At 37.5% G+C, this 18,541-nt stretch overlaps 1 protein-coding gene across 1 annotated transcript in view; it reads left to right on the top strand.

The window, feature by feature from the left end:
• sema3bl (sema domain, immunoglobulin domain (Ig), short basic domain, secreted, (semaphorin) 3bl) overlaps positions 1-18,541 on the top strand; it is a 71,942-nt gene that overhangs the window by 23,840 nt on the left and 29,561 nt on the right. Inside the window, exons 3-4 of the mRNA XM_028014815.1 lie at positions 3,692-3,751; positions 10,265-10,384. Of these exons, the coding sequence (XP_027870616.1) occupies positions 3,692-3,751; positions 10,265-10,384 (180 nt within the window). The remainder of the gene's footprint in view (positions 1-3,691; positions 3,752-10,264; positions 10,385-18,541) is intronic.

Genomic DNA, 18,541 nt, shown 5'->3' with positions numbered 1-18,541 from the left:
TAAAAAGATTGTCTTTTATTTATACATTTTAAAGATTAAAGAAGTATTTGAAATCAAACGGCATGTTTTGGAGCCAGAAGCAAAGCATGATGAGAGCTAGAGCAGCAGGTGAAGGGTGGCTGGCCTCCTGAAGCGTGCAAACCCAGAGATTTAGACAATGGATTGAATATTGCAACACAATGACTTGGACCCCTGGGACCTAAAATTGGGGCCGGGTGTATTTTAGCAGTATAATAGTATCAGTAAATCGTGCCAGGTCAGAGCTTGTAGTGATGCAATGACGTACACACACATTAGCATGGAATATTCTGGATCATGCCAAATAAAGATCTTTAGAGAGCTGACTCATTTGGTTCCACCTCAATTTTTAACTTCATTTCATTCAACATAAAACATATCATCCCTAATGATGGTTCAGTTTTAGAAAAAAAAGCATCTGCTCATAAAGGAAGATTGGATGTTTAAGAGAATATCCAATCCTTTAATAATAAGATGGAACTGTCTGACCAAGGTTATGTTAACTTTGCCATATTAGATTACAGCATAATCAAGATCTCCCAGTTTCTATACAGAATTTGAGTGAAAGTTGACATTTGCCAAATATTTTTCACATTCAAAGAGATGTACAGTATGATAAAGTAAAGCATGCAAATATGCTGCACCATTCAAATATTACAATTCAAATATTATAATTCAGACTGATTTACAGAAAATTAGAGAAACAGAGTTTTTGAAGACTAGTGTGGTGTGACCCATTTTCTGTCAGCAGTATTTTGGATGAACTGCAGCTGCCTGTAAAGACGCCATCACTGTAATCTAATCTAAGGGTTCTATTGAAAACCCTAAATTCTGTCAATGTTTTAAGTGTAAGATTAAAGTGTATTCTGTGTAAAGATTAAACTTTCTGAGAATATCAAATGTAATTTTGTCTTGATAATGATACATGTCTTGCATACTTTCAGGTTTGTCAGCCTCGTTCAGTTTAATTGAGCCTTGATCTTTAACGATATATTTTGAGACCAAAAGTAATGATTTCTTCATTTTCTCCATAAGGATGGATGGGTCTGTCCAGCTTAAATAAACCTTTTTGATTAAATTTATAATTATTAAATTACATAAACCTAACCTCAGCTCAGTCTAAATCTTTTTTTTTACATTTCTCACCATAAAATAATTTTTACAGTTTCACAAATTTGCGATATCACTGCAGCTGAGGCCGCTAAGCATTGTCATAAAATTACTGAAACAATCATTTGGAAAACCATGTACATTTTCTCGGTTTAGTTTTATATAAAATTATTTTTTTAGACAAAGATTTCTAAATTATTGATAGTTGAGACTGCCTACCAGAGACATGTTTTTAAGGACACCACTTTGTTAAACGAATATGGTAGATATTATCCTGGCCATGACCTTCCTGTGCAATTCCGCTTGGAAAAAGTTCTCGCTTTCATCACAATCTGGACTCGCACTCCTTAACTCAGATTGTCTCCGGACGATTTTTGACCTGACCAATCAGTGAACAGAAAGAGAAGTGTGAACAACAGCATCAATTTTCTGTGACGTTTTAGTTTGCCTGTAGTTTTAACAATGACAGCAGAGGAAGCGAAGGAAGCCGTTCGGTCCGTGTCGGCCACTTTTCCAAATGTTGAATTAACATTTAACAGTCGCCTTGTTCGGGTCAGCACTTCTCTCTTTGCAGTGGAGGACAGTTGCTTACATTGCAGGCAATTTGTGGTAAGCTTCTTAACGTTGAGCTAGCACATTACATACGTCACGGCCGAATGGATAAAATGTAAAACCTCAACACAGTCCACACCTCCAGGAAGCAATCGTTTTTCAATAGTCCAGATCCTCTGGACTGGGCTATTGATTCTTGCCAGGCTGGGTCAGTGAGGTTCCTCTTGCTTTTCAGTTTTCACATTATTAATACAAATAAAACATAAAGTATAAATGATTTATGCAATTTTGGGTGGATGCTTTTAGTTATTCTGATTTACACCAAGTCCACTGGGAGGATTTTGGTGATTTTGAAGTTTATGTCAGAATATATACAGTGTGCTTTACAGTTTTACTGCTGACATGAAATCCATGTGTAATTGGTACAAGAAGAGAATGTGGTTCAGCTTTGAGGCCAGCAAGGCACTTTACTGCTTCTGATTCATTCTCACTCTGTCCCTATAGCTACGGCAGGAGCCCTAAACACATGCACATGTTCTCCATGCATATTCTGGAGTCAGTGAGCCAACCTAACGCAAGTCTGGATCATTTGTTTTTTCCCCTCTGGTTGCTTTTATCTCAGCTAGCCAAAACAAAGGCAGTTTCCTACTGGACCAGACCAATGCTTATTGTCTTTAGAAGTCGGTACAAAACAACAGTTTTACCCACGTCACTGAACATCAACAGAGGCAGGCCTGGACGTTTCTTTTTAGAAACAGCAAGTATTAATACAACATTTGCAGACAGCAGTGGAAAGAATGGTCTCAGTGTCTTGGGTACAGTTTTCATTTCACACACGTCACCGAGAATCCAACAGATTTTCTCATTCATGCCTCTTGGACCGTTACAGTGGGAATCTAGATGAAAAAAGAATAGAAAATCCTGCTCTATATCTGCATGGTTTTTTTTAAACAGATTTGTCATATTTAGTGTATTTTGAGAATAGTTTTGATTCTTGTTACACAGTTTCTCAACCTTATCCATACTCTTAAACAAAAAAAGGGAAATTCAATAATCTTCACATACCAGGGAGCAACAGCATTTGTCAACAGAAAAAAACTCCTGGACATGAGATCATAATACAGGTTTAATGTTTGTTTGAAAAGAACCCCGTATTACTAAAGATGGGTGTGAAAACCGAACAGAATTTAATAAGACCCTTAAAAAACTTTATTGCTTCGTCTGAAATTACATCAGTTTCAAGCCTGCAAATTTTATGTACCATTTTCAAATATTACCTCAGTAGTACTATAAAGCTTTGGCTTGTCTGCCGTGAAGTTCCCCCTTTGCTCATTAAAAATCTTATGTATGTGACATACTTAGTAAATTGCTCTTGATTTATCTGAAGTTTAATCTTTTTGGATAATAATTTCCATTTAATGATACTAACGCTGAGTACGTGTTTGTTTTGTTTACCAGAAAGTTGCGGTGAAGCAGTCAATTGATGGTAATTGATTGATTTACCATCAATTAGTAGTTGCTTCCCCAAAGCAGTTACATTTTGCTATATTGAATAAAATGGGTTTTTGTATAATTTCACTGTTATGAGGCTACTAATTGGGCTGCACAGTGGCGCAGTTGGTAGCACTGTTGCCTTGTAGTTAAGAAGGTCCTGGGTTCGATTCCCGGCCGGGGTCTTTCCAATAAGCATTGGGTTCTCTCTGGGTTCTCCGGCTTCCTCCCACAGTCCAAAAACATGACTGTCAGGTTAATTGGTCTCTCTAAATTCTCCCTGTGTGCATCCTGTATGTCTCTGTGTTGCCCTGTGACAGACTGGTGACCTGTCCAGGGTGAACCCCGCCTCTCGCCTGGAACGTAGCTGGAGATAGGCACCGGCAACACTCCCGACCCCATTAGGGACAAAGGGTGAACAGAAAATGGATGGATGGATGGATGGAGGCTACTAATTATCCAATTCTGTTTTTCTCTTACTTTCATCCTAAGTGTCCCTTTGGTTTGTCTTCCTTCACAGATCTACTGGCCCCCGTTACCTGGAAACAGAGAAGACTGCGTTCAGACAGGGAAGGACCAGGTAAGCACTTCTTCTCTTTTCAATCTCTTTTAAAAAATTGCAGGTTGCAAAAGTATTAAAACACCTGGAGCTTTTCCACATCTTTCCATGTCACAACCACATGGTCAATGGATTTTATTAGGTTTAATGTGGAAAAAAACAACACAAAGTGGTGTGTAATTGTCTTGAGTAAAACATTTAAACATAACGAGTCTTCAATATCCCACTCAGGCATTCAAGGTTTTAACTTCACCCAGATTACAAATAAGTGTTTTATTTTCTGTTAATCTAAAACTACAGCTTTCTGGCCTCTAAAGTATTCCTAAAGAACAGTTATATTTAAGAAACTAGTTTACCTAATAGAGAAAACAAACTTGGGGCTTAACAATTATTGTAAGGTCTCCAGTATCTCCCAATGCTATATCTTGCAAATGTGCTGTAGTTATGTGTAAAAGATTTAAACCACCTCTACTTTCTTTACTTTGATTTCCAACATGCATACTTTATTGGAATGTTCCCAGTAGTTCCCAGATTCTCCTAAGATTTTTAACAACCTTTTTTGTTAACAGTATTGCTATTTATTTTCACATTTCACAGATTTTTCACTAAATTACTGCTCCGTACTTGGACCTTCTCATGGCAGCATGATGTGCACTATTTCAACTAGGAAGTAATGGTAGATGAAGCTCGCAAGAACAAGACAAGATTTCAGCAATACTATTTAGGAAAGTTTAAGTTTTTCGGTTGACAGGGTGAATATTTCACAAATCTCAAACTAAGCGTTTCAAAACTAGGTTAGATCTAGAACATGACCCAAACGTCGGTGACCTCTGGTATAATTATGTATGGAACTCGATAACTGCTAGGCAGACTTTTGTGAAAGCCATCAAAGTGTTGCAATATCTAGTGTCATGTGTTGCTCCTCTGCAGAGTAAAACTCTGTGCGGTTGTTATGTCATAAACATTAAATAAAACAAATGAATGTAATGAGAAACATGCTAAAATGTAAAAAATCTGAACTCCATTAACTTGTGGAGCTGCAAAAAAATATTGGTGCAAATAAAATCCAGAGTAAGTTTCAGAATTGTTTTGGAAACAAAATTCTTACAACTATTTTATTTTATTTTTTTTAGTCGCACAGTGAATGCACGCTGAATGAGTTATAAAAATAATGAAATTTTTGCAACTTCTTGCTCTCAAACAAGAAGTGTGACGGGCATCGCATCTGGAACGAGTTAGACTTTGTGTGTCCTCTGTGCTTTCACATATAAGTTATAAGCTTTGTTTGAAGTGGCAGGTGTCTAGGGTGTCTTACAGCAGTTTTATTGTGCATTTCTCATATGCTGTTCACAGGACTCATGTAGGAGAAGATGCGTATGTGTGCAAAGGAGGTGCAACACTTTATCAGAGAAGTCAAAAGGCTGTGCATGTCTTTCTACATTCCTTCAGAAATGCTGTTTTTGTCAGTTGTTTGGTTTTAAACTGAGTGAAAGGGTTTCAGACACCAAACACTGACAGATTCACGCTGGTCTACTTGTGTTATGGCCCGTCTGTTGGCTGTGCACGTCTAATACAGACAGAAGGAAGGTTGAAAGGTGAAAGGTCTTCACCTTGTTCTGTTTTACGTTTGTGTTTTGTGATGTAAAAGAGATATTTGGAGTCTTACATGGCACTAAGAGTATACAAAACGTCGGTGTGAGTGCTAATAGTAGGTTTAAACATATATTTAAAATATTTAAAACATGTACATGCATTTATGTACATAAAAAAAGTCAGCGGCATAAAAAGCAGGGGCGTGGCGTTGGCATCCAAGTCAAAACCTCACAGCTGCCACAATCATTAATCACTGCTGAGACAAATAAATACCGGGCAGAGGGAAGGCATTTGGTGACTTCAGCTAAACTTGTTCTGCCTTGTTCTCCCTGTTCCATTTCTTTCCATTTCATTGATTTGCATGTTACTCTTGGAAGCTGACTGAAAATGTGTTGGGCACATATTCCTTTCCCTAGCGGAGAAAATTAGACACGTAATGCAATGTAGTACCTACCCAAAATGTAATATTGCACTGTTTATAAGCCATGACATTTAATTAAAAAAACAAAAACATTAGAGAAAGTCTGTTATTGCTTATATATAATAAGATTTTTTAGTGAAAACACTATTGTTGTCTGTAATCCAATCATTTCTATGGTAAAACATCACAGAAAAGCTGCTACATTGTGTTCCCTCTTTGGGTGATGTGTGGTAGAAAAATGTCTTTTGGGTAAATGCCTCTTCACCGGAGTTAGAAGTTGGCAATTATAATATTCATATTCATGTTATTGGGGGCAGGAGCGATTATTATGATAAGAAATATTTATCATAATAACAAGAACCTTGCGTTCTGCATGTATGCATGTGTTCTCTCTCCAGCTACTCCGGCTTCTTTCCACACTGCAGAAATATGAATGTTAAGATTTGGTGATGGCTGTGATCATAAACTGTTTATTTGTCTATGTGTTTGTTTGTATCCCAAAGAATCAGTTGTGCACAGCTGGTCAGTTCAGTGCAATATTTCTTCAGATCCAAAAATGCAGAAAAATACATAATCGTTGACTTGTGTTGCCAACAGTAGTTTTCCTGTTGTATGAGTCAAATTCTTACCAGCAGGCCTTTCATAAGGAGAGGTGGACCATGGTAATGACTTTCAAGAAATGTCCTCAGCTAGTTTTATACAGTACATTTAGATATGTACAAATAAAATGTTGAATTTCAGTCGCACAAATTCTAAAGTCTGTTTACAAACTAATGCTGAAAAAGCTGACCTGTGGTCTTTGCAGAAGCTTTTCACATTGTTTCTCTCTTTAGAGTTACTAGAAAACAAGATTGTAGCTATTATTGCAAATGGTAAATAAAACTCTTTAGCCTGCTCAACTGAGTTTTTCTTTACTAAAATTACTATTTGTATGGTAACACAATAGGGGTAGTTATGAATGTTGGAAAAAATGATCTCATTCTATGTTGAGAGACTTTCCTGCCATGACTCCAGCCTTCTCTGGAAATGCATCATTTCAGACTTAAATAGCTGTAGAAACCAAACAACTGGATGGTCTAGTTCATCCAGCAATGTTGCTGTCCAGGCCTTACTCACACATGTATAACTTTTATGTATTTGCTTTTATGCTTCTTGTTAGCATTACAGAATCAATCTTATTTTCTATCCCATGTTGTTTAGACTCCAAATCACTCTGTATGTGTATGTGGATAAAATTCTCTCTCATTGACTTGTTTACTATTTGTACGTTTTTCAGGCAGCCAGAACCTCTGGGACTAAGAATTTCATTAATGACGAAAAAGGAACAGTTTTACCTCGCAGCGGCGATTAAAAAAATTTCAGCATTTTTCCTGTTGCATTGACATTTTGAAAATGAGCACAGCATTGTTGTGCTCAACAAATTTGTTTATTTGCCAATAAAAAACCATAAGGTTGCCCAGAATGAGAGATTTGCTCGATACAAAACCTCCTATTAATTAGCAATAATTGATCAACTGAATTAGTCTGTATTGTGTTACAACTACGACTGATTTGAACAGTTTTTAATTGGATGTGAATCTAACTATATGATTGGATGCTATGTAGCTAAGTGTTGAACTTAAACTCATTTGCCTTCAAATTACTTTTGTGGGAATTGTTGATATTATAGAAGTAAACTGAATTAAACTAAATGATTAAAATATTTCTTGGTTTTACATTAATATGCTGAAATGTTCTAAACATTGGTAAAGGATAGGATGAAATGTGACCAAAGATGCAGATTTCAGATGTTGAATTGAGTGTTATATCATTAAAATACAACCCAGGTAACTGGCTATACATTTTCGGTGACAGTTTTTGGTATATTTTCTAAAGCACTCTGTTCTTTCTTAGGAGGTTTGTAAAAAAAAAAAGTTAACATAGTGTCTATTGAGCAAGAGTTTAGCATGGAACAACCTCTGCCGTTTTTCATAGTTACCACAAAGTCTTTGAAGACATGCACCTTAATTGTCAATGTGCTGTCATGTATGCAAATTGAATCTTGGTTTAGTCTTTGTTTTTTTTTCTTCTTTGACTTTAGTACTGTAACACTGTTTGCAAGATCACTGGATTAGTTAGTCAAACTTCCACAAAATGATTGAATGTGGCCAGACAGTTGGGTTTCGTCAGCAATGAGGTTGCCATGTAACCTCACTACACACTGACTCTTTGCCTGCTCTTTGCCATCCAAAACAATTAAGCTCACTATTGCTTCACTGCAGTTTTATATCTGGATCTCCACGCAGCACTGTGAACTCATACGGATCTACACAGAGAAAGATGGAATTACAGTAAAAAAAAAAAAAAGTACAGCAATTGTTTTACTGTTTTTAGACATCATGAACTTTTATTGTGTTCACATGTAACTGCACTTTTGAGTGATTGATGGAAACACATTTGCTTCCTTTTTCATGCTGTAAATTGCAAAGGCCTGGGGAAACCTACTTGACAATATGATATTACTCATATTTATTTATGTTAATGATTGAAATGGCAAAAAAGGAATAAAACAATGTCTTGGATACAACATTGTTCTTGTTAGAACTATTATTCATGCCAATGTGGTTTTTGTGGGCAACATAAAAAAAAATGTAGCATGTATGTCTGTGCAGGAATATTTGTGGTCACCCAAATCTTTCCTAATAATCAGAGCTAAATAAAAGGAACATTGCTGGCCTTTGTCTTCACCAGATATTTATGCTGTAATTTTCAATTCTGGCCAGAAGAGTTGAGAGCTGAGTGTGTTAGAAATCAAACCACTTCATTTTTTGCTGAACCACCCTTCCTCTGCTGCCACTTCTTCTCTGAAAGACCACACAGAATTGTAATACCCCAAATCCCTGAGTGGAAGGCTGGAGACATATTTCAGCTTTTCAACATTTCATTCCACGTTTTGGTCTCCAAGGCACCTAAGATTTCTAAGACAACTTTCTTGCTGAACATGAGGCAGATTTACGCATGTTGGGTCCACTCAGCTCAGTGGGATTTTGTGCATCCTGTTGCAAAACACAAAGTGAAATCCAATGTTTTCTTCTTTGGTTGACAGACCATCAGTGTCAAAGCTTTTTTGACACTCAACCTAAACGGCTTATTGTGCATTTTGAAATGCATGGTTGCATTACTAATTGTAAGCATCAATTTCCTCATGTACTAGAGAAATGTTCCTGAAGATTTCCAAATCAACAAGTCAAAGGTAGAATCTCAAATGTCTCCTTTGCATTTTTCTCTGCACATGTTTTATTTAAAATATCTAAAATTAGTTGAAAGCCACAGTCAGAATGGATCACTTTTTATCCGAAGAAAAAGTAAAAATAAGCTAAATGTAATGATAGTACTTTTATACATAATTACATTAAAAATGGAATAAACTGTAATTGTAACCAGTTGTGTTTCAAAGTGAACTTTTAAACATGAAAATCTGTTTTTACTCAAATGTAATTATTTTCAGTATGGAGAACACAAGTTCATTGTGTTTACTGTTTAAACGTATTTTGATTATAAATATTTTGGAACACACACACACACGAAGCGCATACTTGAGCAGTTGTGCTCAAATGAGTTTAATCTGCTTAACCTCAAGAAATGACAACTGGCCTTTCAATTTCTGCTCGGTAGAAAACAATGTTTGGTCAGCTGCTGTTTTTATAGCTCCTCTATGCTTACACATTCATCTGAATCCTTGTAGAAATATCATGGTACTTATATCCTTAGACATAAAGCCTTTTGGTTCTGTTCTGCTGTGTCACTGATTTTTTATTTTTTTTATCTGAGCCTTTTGTCCATCACTTTTTTTTAGCCGTTTCAGGAAAATATTAACTTTTGAATCTTTTGTGATTTAGACTTCTGTCATTTTCTGTGTTTATGTGGCATTTTTGCTTTTCCAAAAACCTTTACAGGAAACTAAAATATTCTGCAGGCTGGATTGATTGTTTTTATTGGTCATATTTTATGAGAAAAGTATGGACATATTTACGCTTGCATACAGGCATCCATTCTGTTTCTGAAGTTCTTTTGATATTTTCATAGTTTTTTGTTTTTTGTTTTTTTTTGCCAGTCATGGCTGCCATCCAAAATTCAATCCAAAATATGAGTAGTTGGAAAACTTTTAGATTTTATCAGATGACATTCTTCTTGGCCTTCACTGCAAACATATGCGATCAATAAGCCTCATTAAAAAAAAAAAAAATCATTTAGGCCATGGAAATCAGCTTATCTGCATTTTGATGACAGTCACTATGATTTGATTTATTGTCTGGTTCTCCCTTTATTCGCCCAGATGTGTTTGTGTGCACAACAAAGCACTCTTTCATCATGCTTTTGGGCAGAAGTTTCCTGTTGATATACCATAAACATTTAGCCTCCTTTTTTATATGTTGCGAGCACTTAAGGGCTTTCTACACTCAGACGCTTTAATGACATACTCATGTCAGAGATGTAAAAAAAAAAGAGCTTTAATTAGTCTGTGTGGATTTATTTTGCAGACGGAGTGTGCCAACTTTGTTCGCCTCCTGCAGCCGTACAATCGCACTCACCTATTGGCCTGTGGTACCGGCGCATTCCAGCCCATGTGTGCCTTTATCTATGTGGGCCACAGAGGAGAGGTAAGTGGAGGAGTGGAGGAACGTTGTGCATCTGTTCTTTGTCTGGATGGATATAATCAAAACAACTTTGCACACACATGGAGCAACAAATAACAGGACTTTTGAGGAAGCCTATGACCTAAACACACAATCATGTTTAGGTCAATGCATGCTAAGCTGTACTACATCACATTATCCGAATGAACTTTAAATGTTAACTTCAATAGAGAAGATAAAAACACCAACATTTCCACAAAAATAGCAATCATGGTCTTTGGGGTGAAGCATAGGGCTTTTAACACATTTTTACACTAAAAGGTCAAAGATTTGCTTCCTTTTTTATTAAATCAGCCTCTTTTATTTACACACTTTTCACAGTGCAGGTTCTTTATTCAGGGACAATACATACAAGGTACTGCAAGAGTGGACAGCTAAGAATAAAAATTATAGATTGACCTTTATTGGTTTGTCTTTTTTTTTACATTTTTGGAAAGAAAATCTGTGTTGTAATCTAAAGAGAACTGTAGAGTAGAGATCACCTCAGAATCTGATGGACTTAATTAACGTTGGCAAAGAGAACAAATATCTTTAACTCAAAGATGCATCAACAAAAGCATTTATATAAAATAATTGTAGCTTTATTCTTTTCTCACTTCAGTTGAATGGGAGATGTATCACATGATGAGGTAGGCAAAGGTTTTTTTCATGGTGCCATGTTTTTATATGATAGAGGGAGTACATTGTAGCATCATGTACTTTTATAGACATGTAGAAATATTTCATTAAAACTAAATCGAACCAAAACCACATCCCAAAATTCAAAAGTGAACAGAATATGGAGGACCTTTGCAGGAATAGACAAGGTCTTCCTGGCTCATCAAGCATACAATGGGTTTCCTATAATACTCAGAAGGATGTGAGAGGTTTATTTTTTTTTTTTTTTTTTTGCTATGCATGAAGTATTTATAGAACGGTTTTGGTGGTGCAACCTGGGGACACTTGGAAGTGGGAAAGGGAGAATAAGCATGGCACAGCATGAAATGTTAATCAGAGAATTTGAGGCTAGATTGGTTGCTTCATATAACCCAAAGTTGCAACATCAACAAAATTATTGTTACATTCTTGGCACCACAGCTGCTATGTGCATTGTGCTAGTGCGCAGGTTGCTGGGTGACTAAAGAAAGTGGTGATGTTTTATGTGGTCTGTGGATGCAAAACTATCTGCTATTGTATGTGGTGGTGAGTAAGAAAGAGTACAACAAATATTACATGCAGCAATTCATAAGGTTTAGGGTTGAACATCATTTCAGTTTCAGAGTGTTTCATAAAAACAGAGGCTTCAGAATGAAAGGACTCTTTCGTTGACAGTACGAAAGAGGCCTACAAATATATGCAAAGCTGAGGAAGAATTAATGAAACCTGAATGTGAAATTTTTGTCTTTTTCATCAACTGTGAAATATTTAGACTGAAAATGACCCATCTTAAGGGCAGCAGCTGAGTGGTGCATATGAGATGATGTTTTACTCTTGGAAACTCTAGGTTAGCATAGCAGAGTCAAGTACAATGCTGCATTGTGTGTTGGATCAAATAATGGAATAGAAATATAATAAAACACGAAGGATTTCCAAGTGAGACATTTGGACAGTCTGAAGAATTACTGGGTGGCACTGAAGTGCTTCTGTTAGGGAAATGCTCTTGAAAGAAGTGTGTTTTGCTTCCAGTTTCCAAAAGGAAAAAGAAAAATAAACTGAGACAGACTGGGGGTCTGGGTACAAATCACTGGGGTCTCAACAGGCAGCTCTGGCATGAGTTTTGTTTAAGGGCGACTCAGCCACAGCATAACCCTCTCTATACATCTTTTTAACTGCACCGGCTGTCCCTCCTCGTATCCACTCGACTCACAGTCAAAGCCATATAAAGGACAAGAACCCATGAATGAAGCTATTAAAGCAATTCTGCATTTTGTTGTTTCAATTCAGTTTTTCACGTTTTTCACTCCTGCTACAACCCAGCAGGAGGGGGTCAAAATCTGGATTCAGAGAAAGGCTGGCTGACATTGGTAGAGCTGTGTAAGGGAAACGAGTGCAGCGGCAGAATGCCAACCATTAGTGAACGAATGCATTGATTTGTTAGCATATATAAAGGAAACCGAGTGCAGTAAAACATTATGTTTTTCTTAAGTATTTAGTTAGTCATCCATGTGTGTGTTCCCTTTCTGGTACAGTTTTTCTTTTCACTTCCAACCTGTCATTTTCATTGTGGTTTCTACTTTGTGGATTTCAAGGAATAGTAGAAGAAAAGACACCAACAAAAACAAATCAGCAGAATCCCTGTAAGATTGGTAGGGCTTTCATGTAAAGGTTGGTTATCTGTTCAGAACCTTTAAAGTTTTAAACATTTTGTCAAAATTTGCATTACAGTTGGATGGAAACATGAGTGAAAGCTTCCACATTTTAAAAATGTATAGGCTTGTTTAAATATATGGGGAATGAAAGACACATAACAAGTATTTGTTTCAATTCTTCCTACATATTGTCCCCATTGTTCTTGGATGATGTACATATTATGCAGATTTTTGACACAAGTTCTTTCCATTTTTGTAGCTCTGTCTATCAGAGTGTGCATAAAAAGACTCGAATCTCACACTTCTTCGGCTGGGCTAACTATCTCTCTCTCGAGCTTGTGTGTGGGCGTGTGTGTGTTACTCCAACAGTAAGTCTAGTCCTCTCAGGTAGTCGATTCTGTCAATTTGTGGTACTTTATTAATCTAGAGGAAATCATGAGGTAGTCTTTTGCTCACACACATTCGCAATTATCCATAAAAGCATTAAAAACATAAGGTGGTCAATAAGCATATAAAATCTCATCAAAGGCAATAGAAAAAAAACTCAAGAAGTGAATTTTCCCATTTCCCACCATTCCTCCAGGAGAGCATTGTGGAGTCTAATGGCCAGTGGCATAAATACATTCCTGAACTTCTTAGTTGTACAGCCCACTGACAGGAATCTGAGAGAACTCCTCTACTGGGAGAAAAAAAGTGTTCAAGTGGTGGGTGGTAATTTCCTGAACTATCTTCAATTCCTCTTTTCCACCACCTTCTCAAAAGACTCCAGGCTCATACCAACCACAGAGCCAGCTCTCCTGATGAGACGGTCCAGCCTCTGAGTGTCCCCTTTTCCTCACCCCTCCAACATACCACCGCATGCAAAAGTATTGTCTGTATTTGCTAACCAGCTCAACCTTTTGTCCAGATGTACACACAGGTACTTGTGTGTGCTGACCACTTCTGCATCCTTACCATCTGTGGAAATGAGATGTAATGAGGGCGTTACCCTCTGAAAGTAACAGCTCCTTTGTTTTAGTGATTTTGAGCTGACATTTATTCTTCCTGCACCACTCCATAAAGTCCTCCACCAGTCTTGTGTACTCCTCCTCCAATCCCTAACTTGCCGCATTGTCTGAGAATTTCTTCCATGATATATTACAGTTGTAGTTGAAATCAGTGGTGTACAAAATAAAGGGTAGGGGTTAAACGCACTGTGCTGTTTGACAGAAGAGCACCAAAGGTAGCCTGTCCATTTATTGAACCAATCGTTTACTGGCGAACACACAACTGCCTGTTTGTGTGACCTCTCCCAGGAAATGAGTCTCCAAGGCACTCCGACTGGACACTGGGTGGGATGACCTTTAACCTCGTAGGCGTTTCATCTCTGTTAGGGGCAGATGTACCCATTCACTTTCTAATGCTCTCACATCAGCCCACTGGTGCAATCAGTGTTGTTGCAACGTTGTCTAATGCTACAAAATTTCACATAAAAATCTATAAAACTGTGAGAAGTGAAGAACAAGGGCTTTCTTCACACGGCTTAGTCAAAATCTGTTAGTATTGGAGACTTTGTTGTTGTTATTCCGTATTATCTAATCCCACAGAATCTTTATGGGATAAAAACAAAAGAGTGTGTTTGACAGCATTCTAGTCCATTAAACACTAAACACCCACATGATGGACAAGAGTGATTTCTGGCTACAGAGAAAAGGGATTTCAAAGCCATAGAAAGTTTGTTTTTTTTGTAACGGTTGTGTTATGAGACTGAATTAAAATCTTTATAAAAAATGCCGTTATTTACAAAAGGTCTTAGTAAAACTAGTGTCTTAATTAATTATGATCATATGGTATTCATCTGTGAGTCTGTGAGGGCCTTCCTCTGGGGATCTTAACCACAACCTGACACTTATAGATGGACATAGGCTAGAGTCCCCACAGTGAGCGACACGACTGCCTGAGGAGAGTCACAGACGTACAAATAAACCTCCGTCGCACAGTGACGACATGAGGAGGACAAGACCACACGCACATACACAAACAGCCGGTCAAACAAAACAAATGGCACCAAACTGAGCACATAAATATGCTGAGAAGCCGACAGAAACATACACAAACATGATGAAAGACATGGACGTTGAAACACAAATAAGAAGAAATGAGCTGTGTGTTAAACCCCACAAAGAAGAACAAAGAAGAGTTACATTTTTGCAACAAACAATAGCTGTCAAGAGTTGGGAAATATACTGTAAATGTTTGCATACTCAGAATTCCTGAAGTTGAAGCTCAATGTTTCCTTGTTGAAAACTCTTTCTCAGCTCAAATTCTGAAGGGAAAAATGCAAACAATATTTCTAAAAGTTATTTCTAACATTGTTAAAGCAGGTTAAAGACTAATGTAAATTGAACCCTCGATGGCTGCATCGCGGACTATCCTGACATGTAGTGTCTACTCTACTGTGACACGCACCACAGCAATCTTTTATTTTTTTTCTCTGATCCTAAACTGGAAATTGGACGGGTTGTCCTCCCTTTAATATTTTGCTGTTTTTGGTCTTCAGTATTTTGGGAGCTGATCTTTGTTTGATTGAGTTCAATGTCCAAAGGTGAATATCACCACAAGAGTCAGTCCAAGAGTGTCTACATTCATTCTTTAGACGTGGTAAAAAAAAAAACAAATACATTAGGGTCTGTGTTGATGGACTTGGTGCCCCCATTGTTCTTGGATGATGTGCTTGGTAAATGCGCTTTAGTGAGACTTCATCTTATAAAAAAATCTCAAGTTTGTTCAAATCCTGCTTTGAAAAGGTTCAGACATCAGATCTGTTGAGGATAACCAATATCAAAGTTCAGAAGAGGTACATCTTTTTCTAAGGGAAACAATTAGCTTTTTCCAAATTCATATTTTTAAAGCTATCTTATTCTCTGTAACTCATTGTTTGCCTCAGATTGTACACCCTTTTTCCCTTTTTTTGTCATGGTGTCCATAAACACTTTGAACAGAAGTGGAACGCCACATCTTTTTTTTTGCACATAGAGAGTTGTTCAAATTGGCCATATTGGGTTCATCTCTATAGCGGTTGAATCGTCAAAGGCCAGTCGATGAAGCAAGAACAAAAGATCATCTGACTCTGGAGTAACTTAAACCTGGGGTATTTGTAGTGGCACAAAGTTGAGTAAATGAACAGATGAGAAACTGCTGTGGGGGACTAGGAAAGTAAAGCGGAGAAGGAATGGGCAGGGTAAATCTGGAAAGAGAAAATCAGCAGAACATAGCATCAGAATTAGCATAAATGGCTGAAAAACAAACCATGATTCACTGAGCTGAATTCAAAGTCCAGCAGATTGCGATAGTAAAACTTCTACTGGGAGGTTTTCTCTCTTTTAGCACTCAAACATCTGGGCTGCATGCACGTCTGAATAGAGTCCTAGTGGACCTTAATGAATCGACGGGTCAGCAGAGTGGAGAGCGGCGTCTGAATCTGACTTTAACAGAGTTAACATAACTAAAAAGTGTTAAATTTGTAAAGCTAGAGGATGTTTTGTAAGGCAGAGATTAGGGAATTAGCAATAACAGGATTAATGAGTGGAAAAGCCACTATACAAGTTCATTCCACTTACCTTTTACCATCTGTTTGTGTCTATTGTGACCTTTATCAATAGTTTTGCTGTTGGGGTTCAACAGTATTGTGTTGTATTATGCTTGGCAGAACTGAATACAAAGAGCTCTGAATGTTTCCTTCTACGTATCACAGAACTTGTGTGTATTTGTTTTGACAGAGTGTGGCCCGAGTGACTCTGACACACTAATGAGCTGCTCGATTCCCGTGGAACATCGTGAGAAAACACATTCAGACACAGACATTCACACGCAGCAATGCTTAGAAAACTTGACTCTTGCTCATCTGGGATGAGCAAATAAGCAGTGTAAAAACATACGAAAGAGCAAAACACAGCCAACACACACACACACACGTGCACCCCTATACGCTTAATAGGAGAAATCCATATGGGAAGACAAGATATTTTTCCATAATAATAATAATAAAATCTTTGAATACATAAAAAAGAATCAGAATGACTAATAAGATTATGATGACAAAATACAAAGTTTTTCTTGATTGTTTTTCACTAATAATGCATGTTATGTGGATTTTATGTGAAAGACCAAAAGAGTGATACATAATTGTGAAATGAAAAGTAAACATTTAATTGTTTTCAAATGTTCTTCCAATAAAATCTAAAATGTGTGGTGAAAATTTGTATTCAGACCTTCCTGAGCTAATATTTTTGCAGAACCTGCTTATGTTGCAAAATGGCTTCAAATCATTTTGTTTTACTGGTGTGTGTCTGTGAGCAGCAATTTTGAAGCTTGTTTTGGAGTTCAGATTCGTATGTTTATTTAGGTCTGGACCTAGACGCTTTTGCAAGGCACCGCAAGTTCAGAGATTAATCAGTGCGAGCTTGTGTTTCAGCGTTGTGCGTGCTGGTGGGCTCTGCATATTCACTTCACTACCTGTAAAAGTCGTTCAAACCTCTTGACGAGCACTTAAAAAGCTATACATGTCTCAAATAAAAAAAGTTAAACATCCTGAGACTGCCAGGGAATTTTCCTGCGCCGGATCACTTTGACTCATTCATGTTCCTCAACATGTACTGCTGGGGTGCACGAGTGTGTGTGTGTGTGTGTGTGTTGCTGCACATCTAAAACTAAATAGGTTTTGCGCGTATTGTTCGCCGATTCTGACAGACCTTTTTTTAAGCAGCTGACTTCAATGTCATCATCTCCCCTGTGATCTCTGCTCAGTGAAGGACTCGCCCACCGTGTAACAATGCTCTATTGTTTATGAGAGGAACATGGACTGAGAAACAGAGTTCACGGCCAGGGCACTTTAATTTGTCACATGGGTTTGTATCAAAGTCAGAGTTTTATAGTTGCTCCTGTCACCTTCCATTCCTACTTTTCTCCTGGAAGTAGACCGCGTTTGATCGCACCGAGACGTTTCTGGTACAGACAGCCTGGTACTCTGGTGGCATTGAAGTGGAGGAAGAAAGACTGGAAACAAAAGGGCTTTTATTCAAAGTGACCCTTTCTTGACCTAAAAAGTCACACAGTCTGAGGATGTGGACTGAGTTCATTAAGTCAGTTTGACCAACCAGTGAGTTAAGTCAAAAAGACCCTGTCTACCCCCCTCCCCCTACCACCACTTCAGTATTTTATTAAGTTTGTTTCATTTCCGCAGTCAGAACAAAAGATGTGGGCAGATTTATTTTCACTAAGAGACTAGTACAGATCCTGTTCAGGATAAAGAGTAAGTGTTGGTCCTAATGAGGTGTAATGGGAGGGTGACGCCGACAGACCCGAACACATTGGATTTTGCACCTGGCCCTGTTGTGGATGTATTCATTGAGGTTTCCCTTTCTGCCCCTTTCATCGTGCGCTGATTTGCTGAGCTTTGTGCCACATAATTTACTGCAGTGGGCAGCATGAGTTACGGCTTTGAAATTAAAAACCCTGTCGAGGTTTTGCATCTGTTAGCTGTGGTGAGGTGGGGCCAATCAGGAAGCAGGAGGAGTATTTTTGCAAAATGTTGCATCTGTATTTTTTTTGGAATAGAATAAAATGTTATAAACATGTAGATATATAACCAGAAAAACTAGAATGATAAATTAATAATAAAAAATAGAACCAGTACTCCCCAGGTCTTTGTGTTTGGTTCTGTTTTTATTAATAAACTTAAGCTTTTGTTGCTAGCATCTGCCTAAATTTTCCAAGCATTGCTTAAGGAGGCACTGATAGATCGTTTATGTTTAAATACAAATCCGTTTAGATCTAATATCAACATGAATATTAT

The sequence above is a fragment of the Xiphophorus couchianus genome, chromosome 1 (genome assembly GCF_001444195.1).
Source record: "Xiphophorus couchianus chromosome 1, X_couchianus-1.0, whole genome shotgun sequence".
NCBI classification, from domain to species: domain Eukaryota; kingdom Metazoa; phylum Chordata; class Actinopteri; order Cyprinodontiformes; family Poeciliidae; genus Xiphophorus; species Xiphophorus couchianus.
Note: the sequence above shows the minus strand (reverse complement) of the source record. Positions and strands in the feature narration are given on the sequence as shown.